At 40.9% G+C, this 9,926-nt stretch overlaps 1 protein-coding gene across 1 annotated transcript; it reads left to right on the forward strand.

The window, feature by feature from the left end:
* The first annotated feature begins 2,036 nt into the window (after window positions 1–2,036).
* Window positions 2,037–6,634, forward strand: six6b (SIX homeobox 6b). The gene is made up of 2 exons (XM_012824718.2): window positions 2,037–4,412; window positions 5,778–6,634. Exons 1-2 carry the CDS (start codon window positions 3,841–3,843, stop codon window positions 5,941–5,943), a joined length of 738 nt encoding a protein of 245 aa, XP_012680172.1. The 5' UTR covers window positions 2,037–3,840; the 3' UTR covers window positions 5,944–6,634.
* The last annotated feature ends 3,292 nt before the right edge of the window (window positions 6,635–9,926 follow it).

Consider the following 9,926-nt stretch of genomic DNA (forward strand, 5'->3'; position numbering starts at 1 on the left):
GGAACCATGCTAGTGTCTACACGATGCAGGTGACATGAACAATAACCCTAATCCTAACTCTAACCCCACCTTTGGTTTTATGTGATAACAGAATATTAATGTGGTATTCGTCTTGGCTATTTGTTGTGTATAACACCGCGCTTAATAGTATACATACACTGTAACAAGAGCAATGTAAGGTGTGACCAAGTCTTATTTAGGCTACTGTAAATGAGCCAACCTGGTTTTTCTGTTACTGAAGTCTGGTAATGTGATTTCAAAGTCCATTAAAATTAAAAGCCACACGGTATTTCCAATGTAGCGTTGTTTTCACATTTTGTGATACAACAGATAGGCCTAATAGATAGCATCCATTTCATGTAATTTTAATAAACCGTTTTGAGATTTTCCCCTCAATCTTATTCTAAGAAAACACCTTTCAATTATGTAGACCTCATTCTTCCATCTATTTTATCTTCTCAAAGCAATTTCCAACTTTCAATTAGTGCTTTTACAAAGGTCTTCTGCTGATACAGTCCAAACTGTGGCTGATCAGTTGTATCTATGATGCTGCTGGGATGAAGGAGGATTCCTCTTTGAAAGCTGTCCTTGGTGGTGCCACTGTCTGCATCTAACCCTGATAGCATATAATTTCAGGACAGTAAAGAACAGAATGTGAGTTCTAATGAAAAACACGTGTCATCAACTCATGTTATGGCTAAGATGAAGGACAATTCTGCTATCGTTATACTATTTCATTTATTTATTTACCTGAAATTAAAGTGTTTATTATTATTATTATTACTATTATTATTGTCTTTTTTTAAGACTGACGCCTAATTGAGTGCCCGAATTAGAAGAAAAGTAGGCTATACTGCCTGTGGGCATATTCATTTGTTTAAAGAGACCCACTGAGCCATATTTGTAGCCCATAATGTCGATCTGCTAAGATATGTCTGCAGCGACTGACCTATGGATGATTGAACATAAACGAGAGAAACAAACGACTAATCGGATTATTTATCAATTAATTGCGTGCAGTGCAAATATATCTCTTCTTACCCTTGTGATTTTTTTTCAGCTCTGAGTAACCCATCTCTGCTCTAAAATGACACAGTGGCCTTGGATATTTCAAACTTACAAGACTAAACGTTAATTATTTAGAAGCATCTTAAATTTTTGAAGGCTTTAGCATGTCATGCCTCCGATACAACGCCGTTTCCCTGGTCTCTCTGTCTCATGACCCGGGTAGTCTAGGCTTATTTTGTAATGCACTCTAAAATCCTTTATTTATACTGGAGTCTTCGCCCACTGGCGTTGAATCTTAGACGATGTTTAGCGAATACACAGCCTCATGGTAGACTACCTAATGCTGAAAACATTTCCCTGGGAAAATGTTTTCAAACATTAAACTTAGCCGTCTCCTCCATTTTCTCTTGAAATAAAACTAAAATATTCACATCCTCTTGAGAGATGAATAAATGTACCCTGAACCCATACCCTCCCAGAAATCACCTTTAAACTCACTCCGAGATTACTTTCTCCTCTGCCTGCCTTTTATCAGCATTGGCCAGTTTAATTGTGTTGTTCTACCAAATACTTCACAAAATGAATCAAGTTCACTGAACTTGATGTCGTACAAATCAAATGCACCAATAAAGTTTCACCGTAGGGTCATATATTTTGTATGTGGCCTAAATTTCACTTTGCCAGACTATCCTCATTGCATTATTTAGTGAGGGCTCCACATATTCACTATAATGACATTTCTTCAACACCCGTCAACACAACTTTAAAAGTAGCTTGGTATTAGCCCATCATTGTTTAGACTTGGGCGTAGCAGCAACAATGATTATAGTATATCACAGGGGCTAGTCTAATTATCAATAACTTACTGACAGTAATAATTGGATTGTTATGACATTGTTTTTATTGTCAGTATTTTACAATAGATTTTACAGTTAGATTTTGGGAAGTCTTTTTTTCTTAGACTATTTTACTACATTAAAATGTCTGTAAATAAGCTTTGTTTACACCTGTTAAAAAATACTGCATTTTCTTTACCTCTGAACATAACTTAATGTCGTACATTTGCCATAGACTGGGTCATATTTGAATATCTCGGAAATGACAAATGTGGATCATGACGTTATGAAAAGTGCCATTCCCGGTGGCATAAGTATGGTGCATGAAAATGAGCAGCTCAGATCATACAGACGGCAGTTCCATAACTGGAACTACACGCCGCTCATACATCATGCAAAAAGGGCCCCGGAGGGCTTTCTTCAATTGAACTGTGTGGATCTGTGAAAATAATATCAGGGGCTTTCCGTCAGAATGAACTTTTCCACTGTAGCCAGCCGTGAAATAATCTGACCCGACACTTCAAACCATCTGCGTTATCTATCCGCCGTCTTATTTACCGCCTCAGCCAGAGCACAAAGCGGGCTGTGGCTGATCCTAAAACGGCTCTAGTCAGCTGCTGCTCCACATTTCCTAACATGGGATATTTTTGCCCGTTTTCCGAGAGAGGCAGGCATTGTGTCTCTGTGCAATAGTGTGTGCATACATGCACCTGTCACCACAGGATGCTTCTGCATAATAATTTACAAATAGCCCATAATAATAAACAAACAAAGAGGGCCCGCACCAATTGCTTATTTGTTCCAGCAGCCTACATATTTGTGAATTATTGTCGAATTTGTTTCAGTAGAATCTATTCAAATGAAAAATAAATAAAAATTGTCTCACGCAAATACGTCTCAGTGTCCATAATACAGTCTATTTGAAAGAGCTACATTGACATAATAAATAAGCCGGATGTTTACATATCGTGATTGAGGTTATATTTATGACTGGTATGATCGGGATTCAGATGTCCAAAATTGAGTTGCATTGAAGCAGAATGCTTTCCGCTGCTATGCTGTCGTCTGTATCCTCATTTCAAGTCTCGAACAGCTTTATTACTTTTGACCGACCAATGATTCGTTGCATTCGGCTGTCAGATGTCTCCGCTGCTCATATTGTTTAATGCATAATTGAGTAGAGCCCCGCTTGTGCTGCCATGTTCGTCCTGTCCTCGTTATATTATGCCGGAGAGAGCAGCGCGTAACGACAATGCATTTCGTCGGAAACAATCCAGAAACCCCAAAAGAAATGGCAATTTTGTGACCAATCGTTTTCGAGATGTGCGATCTTTACTCAAAACACGGTGATGCACTAAACTTTTGTGGGTGAAAAACGCGAAGGTTTCTCGATTTGTAATGGCGTTGCTGCGCATGTGAATGTTTACGCAGCAGCAGAAAGAAGCCATGACAGCCGGACCTTTTGTATGATAAATCGATTATTTCTTCTGTAAGCGAAAATTGTTATTAACAACACTATTTACAACAAGAAAAACGCACGAATGGCCAATCACATTGGTTAAAGGCAACAACGAATAGGTCGGAAATGTTTACATTTTAACAGGCGCTGTTGAGAGTGGGGAGGTGCTGAAATATTTGCGCTGCTTTCCGCGTGATTGGCACACTTGACAGTGATTGACAGGCGTCCTTGGAAACTACGCAACCAATCTGCCAAGTCCAATAGAAAATCAGAAGAGGACTGGACGTCTTTTTTCCCCCTCAAAAATATCTCGAGTCTTGCGTTGCACCTTCGTATTCTCGAGCTCCCCAGTTCGCCCACCGAGGCTGCCGTAGTCAGCCAGAGGGGCATCCTCTCCTGTGTGTCGTGTAACGGTTGATCTGTTGACTTTGGAATTGCCTTTTTGTCTGGATCAGGCGACGGAGAGGAAACGGAGGAGAGGGAGCGTGTATGAGAGAGAGGTAGCAAGGACTACGAGGGGGGGAAACAGAAGCCTTCATGTTTCAATTGCCAATCTTGAATTTCAGTCCCCAGCAAGTTGCGGGGGTATGCGAGACTTTGGAGGAGAGTGGGGACATCGAACGCCTCGGCCGGTTCCTCTGGTCGCTGCCGGTCGCCCCTGGTGCCTGCGAGGTCCTTAACCGCAATGAGTCGGTCTTGCGGGCTAGGGCCATCGTGGCTTTTCACACTGGGAATTTCCGAGAGCTCTACCACATTCTGGAGAACCACAAGTTCACCAAAGAGTCGCATTCCAAACTGCAAGCGCTTTGGCTGGAGTCGCACTACCAGGAGGCGGAGAAGCTCCGGGGCCGCCCGCTAGGACCAGTGGACAAATACAGAGTACGGAAGAAGTTTCCACTGCCCAAAACAATTTGGGATGGCGAACAAAAGACTCATTGCTTCAAAGAAAGGACCCGGCATTTGCTCCGAGAGTGGTACCTCCAAGACCCTTACCCGAACCCTAGCAAAAAGAGAGAGCTCGCACAAGCTACAGGACTCACTCCCACCCAAGTCGGAAACTGGTTTAAAAACCGGAGACAAAGGGATAGAGCCGCGGCTGCGAAAAACAGGTGAATATCCCAAAGTGATTCCATCATTTAAGCGTATGCACCTGTGGTCTCGTTCCTTTGTATGCTTTATTTGTTGAAGTCGTTTGGGACAACACTTAGCCATTTTCGGTTTAATTGAAATCCTGTAGTCAAATAATCGTTTTAGTTCTCAGTCATCTACGATGGAATCTGGTGGACGAAACAGCCACAACAATTCGATATTTACCCCCGTTATAAATTCTTCGGTTGAATTCAAAGAATATGTAGACATTACATTTACAAATATTCGTGCTGTAGTCCACGTTTTTACAAGGAAAGACTGGATATTATTTTCAGAAACCGTAAGCTATATATGCTCGCATAACAGTGGGCCTATTGGCTGTTCGAATAAATAGATGTAGCTTACAATCCAGCTAACACACTGAAATTAAAGTAAAAAGCTTTATGATATAAATATCATAACATTTGAATTACATAACGTTTACCAAGGCCTACGTCGGCATTTCCTAAGCGGTCACCTCGATGGGCAATACTGTAGACTAGGGGCTAGCCTACATCTTGTTGAACTGTAAAGGCCCGTGGGCTAACCTAAGTTACATGGAAATACAACCTATATGTGTTCATACAGAATAATAGCTGTTGCCTTGTTGCCTCAGCAATTATTATGAAACGACTATAGCTATCATTTCATTGCGAATCTTTTGTAATCTGTTTCTGGATTTGCCTGATTACAACTGGATTAAGGTAATTCTATCGAGAGGGTAAACATTTGTTTTGTTTTGTGGGTTGCAGGCAATGGTAATATTTGGAAAAGACAAAAATCGGCTCAAAACCTCTCTAAATTTGTGAACCAGTTCAGTCTTTCAGTGTATTGCTGCTGGTAGATTTCCCTCTATCCAAAATGGGAAGGCTACGTGGCTTTATTGTAGTCCACATGCCTCAAAGATTGTAAAATTATTTCACTTCAAGTTCTCGGTTTCACATGGGCTTAATTTAGCCATATTGAGTAGCCACTGTTTCAACGGCATCTTATGGGGATACACAGTCTATGTAGTAATTCGTACAGAATAATACAGCCTTGACATGACCATCCTCGCTGAGAGGCCCATGAAGTAAGCGATGCTCCTTTTTTGACAGCGCTTGTTCTTCCGGTGCATGTCACCAAAGGTTCAACTCAGCCCCAAGCCCCTGCAGCTCTGGTACTGGCGTGATATAATACTGAGATATAGGCTTCATTATATTTGGCTACTAAGTTGACTTGTTAAACCTTTTTCAGGAATGTGTTCGGTCAAAACTGTAGCCTAGACTCCCCTCTTGTATAAGAAATTGAATTTTGCTCATAGAATCGTTTTTTTTTGTCTCTTATTCGTTTTTTCACTGAAATAGGTTACAACAACAAGTGATGTCTAACGGCTCGGTTCGATCCCTGACTGGAGAAGACAGCGCAGTGGACCGTCTCGGAACCGCGTCGAGCCCCGAAGCAAGCCTGTCGAGCAAAGCGGCCGCGTCGGCCATCTCCATCACTTCGAGCGACAGCGAATGTGACATCTGACATCGCACCACGAGCTGCCCCGCGGGCGAGTCGGGAAGACGATGAGAAAATGAACACATTTAAGAGGGAAATCGAGACAGACAATCAACAAGACAAACAAGCACATCAGTGCCTGCCTTAATCAGAGGCCGTGTTTTTTTTTTACAATAATTATTATTATTATGTGAAGGCTGTCAAACCGCCCGGGGTCGACTGGAATGCTCTGTCTTTAAAATGTATTTATCCTCTTTTTCCATTTCATTTTTTTTTTTTTTTGCTTAACCAAGACGGAACTGACATAATGTGAACAGAAGACATTTATATAAATACAAGAGTCCTGATTTACCTGATGCCTAGAGTAAAGCAGTGCCCACCGAAAAAAAGAGAACGCGGAAAGAAAAGACAGGGCACTTAAAAAGCCCACCATCTCTTTTTATTTTTTTTTATTTTTTCTTATTATATTTTTTTTCGGTGGAACTTTGCGTTGAATATCAATGCCGTGACATTTTACCTCCCAATTTTTTTCTAATGTATGTTCATTTATGTATTAAAATCATTGCTACTATAGAATCTAATTTTGATTTGCGCGATCATTTCAAATTTAGTAAATTTCAGTGTAAAAGGTGGATTTTTAGAGCATGTGCGCCAAGTAGGACATATGTTTCAACGAATGAAAAGACATAAAGCAAATAAAAATTGTTGTTCAAAACAATACAGAAGTTATTATTATTATTTTCAGATAGGTTACTTGCATTCATGTTATGGCCGTTTTGAACCAAAAACGTTTTATACAAAATAGTGAACACACCTGTCAGCAAATTGACTGGAGTCAGGTTGTGAGTATAGAATGCGTAAGAATGGCTAAGCTCCACTCTTGACCCCTCAAGCAGTGTTCTCGTGCCCTAACCGGATCCATTTGAATGAGAGAGTTTGAGGACGGTGTCAGACACCTATCGTTGCGACGTCGAAATCACTTGAACTCTTTTGCCCTGAACCCTTGTGGTCGTGGTCAATTCATGTATGGTCCAAACCCCCAAGGCGTCATAAGTGAATAGGCTATCGTCCCGTGTTTAACGTGATAGCTTACCGCGTGTCCAGACGTGTTAACCGTGCCATGTGATTATCTCTGCGTCTTGTAATGCTCCCTGACAGTGGAAGGTCAACTAAAGGACGGAGCGCCGTGGACTTGCGCCTAGGCAGCCTTCGACAGACACTCGAAATCGCATAAACTTCACGAAGCTGCTGATGCTTATAGGTCTACTTAGCAACAGGGCGGTTAAAGTTCCTTGTGTATCACCAGCTATGCTGTAATGTAGTGATGATATTTGAAATCTAATGCAGGCAAAGGCAACCACGCTGGCAGTAGTTGCATGTAGGCCTTCTGAGTAAATGGGATAAATCAGAACATGTAAAAAAAAAGTCACCTTTTCAAACCCATCAGCATCGCTAATTGGCCATTAGAAAAATGCGATGTATTATTCTCACCGTATTGATTTACCTCTGTTTGTTAGATTTTTTACTTGTTATTTAATTTTACAATATTTTAATGGGATTGTAATAGAATGCTTGAGTTCTGAATCATTTACCGATGTGAAAAATTGTGAGTTCTCTTTCTGTCCGTCACCGCTAGGCCTACTACTCTTTGGGCTATGGACTGTAACCGTTTACTTCATGGATTAATGAATGCATAGTAATCTCGACATCTTGTCGTTTCACTCACAGCCTATTTTCTCCCATGCTGTTGTAATTACCCCTGCTTAAGCGTGTGATGACCGTGATAGGCAAAGTAATTTCAGAATTTACACAAATCACGGTGCGCCATGAGTGGCTCTTGTGAGTTCACTCGTTCTGTGAACGGAGGGCACGCTGTACATTTATGCTCTTTCAACTAAAAACAAGTCCGAGTAGCAAACTAATTGTCACCGCATGAAAAAGGGAGGAGGGGAAGTGGTGGAAGAAAAGCGCCTCATTCAGTTTGTGCACGGACAAAAGCGGCGAGAATAGGTGAAAGGAACGTTTCTGGCAGTCAATACGGTCGTCAAACTGTTCAGCGGTAATCAGCGGTAATGATGGTGCCTTGAGTTCAGAAAGAACAAAAGCAAGCCCCCCTAAAGTTTTGTGACGGGGGCGAAAGATGTTTTTTCTTCTTTAATTGTGTAACAGCCTGTTCGTGTCAGTGTCCCACGGGCAAACCGCCCCCTTGTAATTATTATTATTATTACAATTGTTATATTATTATTATTATTGTTATTTTTATTATTGTCCTTATTATTATGGCATTATTATGATGTGGGTGATCGATTCTAATTGAAAAATAGTTAGTCAAGTAAGTGTGACCACCCAATGGGCCTCACAGACCATGTTGTCATTGGAGCGGTGCTTCAGTACAATGAACCTTGTCTGTTACTTGCTGACCGAACCTCTTAACCTCTGTCAAGCTCTTTGCTATGCGCCATCAAATCAAGTTGCGTCTTGAGCAGAAAAATGCCTGCTGCTATGACCGCACTCGTCTGAAATGGGGGGTCGATATAGCTTAGATTATAGCCTTTTTTCAGAAATAGTTTTCGGTGTTTTTAATTCAGAAATTTGTTTTTTTTAATACAACGATGGTTACATCGGTTTAGGCACAGAAACCCGATAAACAAGTTAGGCTGTGCGTTGTGATGCGTTGTGTGTGTTGTTACACGGGGACAGTTGTAACTTGCTTAATTTCTCAGCTCATGTCTGATATAATGCTGTGAAACTCACAGACAACATGTGTGATGACATCAGCATGCTACATTCTAAATTTCAGTGTGTGTCTCAATCTCTGTCAAATATTCGACAGAATTCGTTTTGTGGGGCAAATCTGTAACTTTTAAATCCTGCAAAAGATTTTGACTCCACAATTGATGCGTTTTCCCAGGAACACACGTTACAGGTGGTTGTAATCAGTGATTTCCAAACTAGATGCTAGTGTAATTATTAGCTGCATACAATGTGGTATATTGCAGTTATTGGCTGGGTACAACGGAAACACATAAAATAGGCTAGTAATTTTTGCGAAAATGTGACACAATTGACCGATAACGAAACTCCTCCCTAGAACGGCCCTCATCCAATCATACCTTAGCAACCGCTACTAAGAGAAGAAGGTCCGACAACTTTGAGGTCTGAGCTGCATGGTGAAACAGTGTTCCTGCGGGACTTGTAGATCTGATACAGAGATTAGAGGGATGCGTCGTTTTTTTCCGCATTTCCAAAGCCCAAAACTCAGGAGGAAATGTGCCGGCGGTGGATTAAACAGTGTGGGAGACCCCACTCCCAACTCAATATATCGAAAAACACATGTCTGCTCCAAAGTAAATTAAGCTGCTTGCAGCTAGCTATCTATCTAGCGAACTACGCTATCGCTAGGTATGATAACTAACTATCTAGTTGAGAGAACATCCCCAAACAGTTATGGTTCATGACAACTTGTATTATTATCACTACAAGTACATAACTAGTCTCTCCAACTAAAGTGTTAATGTTAAAATCAAAATGTTAATGTTACCGTCTGTAAAATTGCACGCTGAGCTATCCTAGCTAGCGATAGCAAACGCCAGCATTGAACAGAACTTTTAACGAACACTTTGTATTTATGCTTGATACAACATTGAACAGAACTTTTATTTAACACTTTGTATTTACGCTGCTGGCGTTTGCTATCGCTAGCTAGGATAGCTCAGCGTGCAACTTTACAAACGTAACATTAACATCGCTAGCTAGGATAGCTCAGCCTGCAATTTTACAGACGGTAACATTAACATTTTGATTTTAACATTAACACTTTAGTTGGAGAGACTAGCTCGAGCCTAGCATACTGTATCAATGTTGAACAAAAGGCCATTATGAAGTTTTTTTTATTTTAATCTTTGTAGCATTTTGTGAATGGGCAACCTACTCCTGAGTATCCCAAGGTATGCATAAGGCACAACCTGAGAGCAATAACCTGGCGATCTAATACAAAGCCATAGCATTAC

This window comes from Clupea harengus, chromosome 15 (assembly GCF_900700415.2).
Source record: "Clupea harengus chromosome 15, Ch_v2.0.2, whole genome shotgun sequence".
Classification (NCBI taxonomy): Eukaryota; Metazoa; Chordata; class Actinopteri; order Clupeiformes; family Clupeidae; genus Clupea; species Clupea harengus.

Bases quoted from the DNA above. Each gene is read 5' to 3' on its own strand.
- six6b (XM_012824718.2), top strand. From the start codon at position 3,841: ATGTTTCAATTGCCAATCTTGAATTTCAGTCCCCAGCAAGTTGCGGGG. The intron at 4,413-5,777 runs GTGAATATCCCA...TCACTGAAATAG, and splicing joins GCCGCGGCTGCGAAAAACAG to GTTACAACAACAAGTGATGT.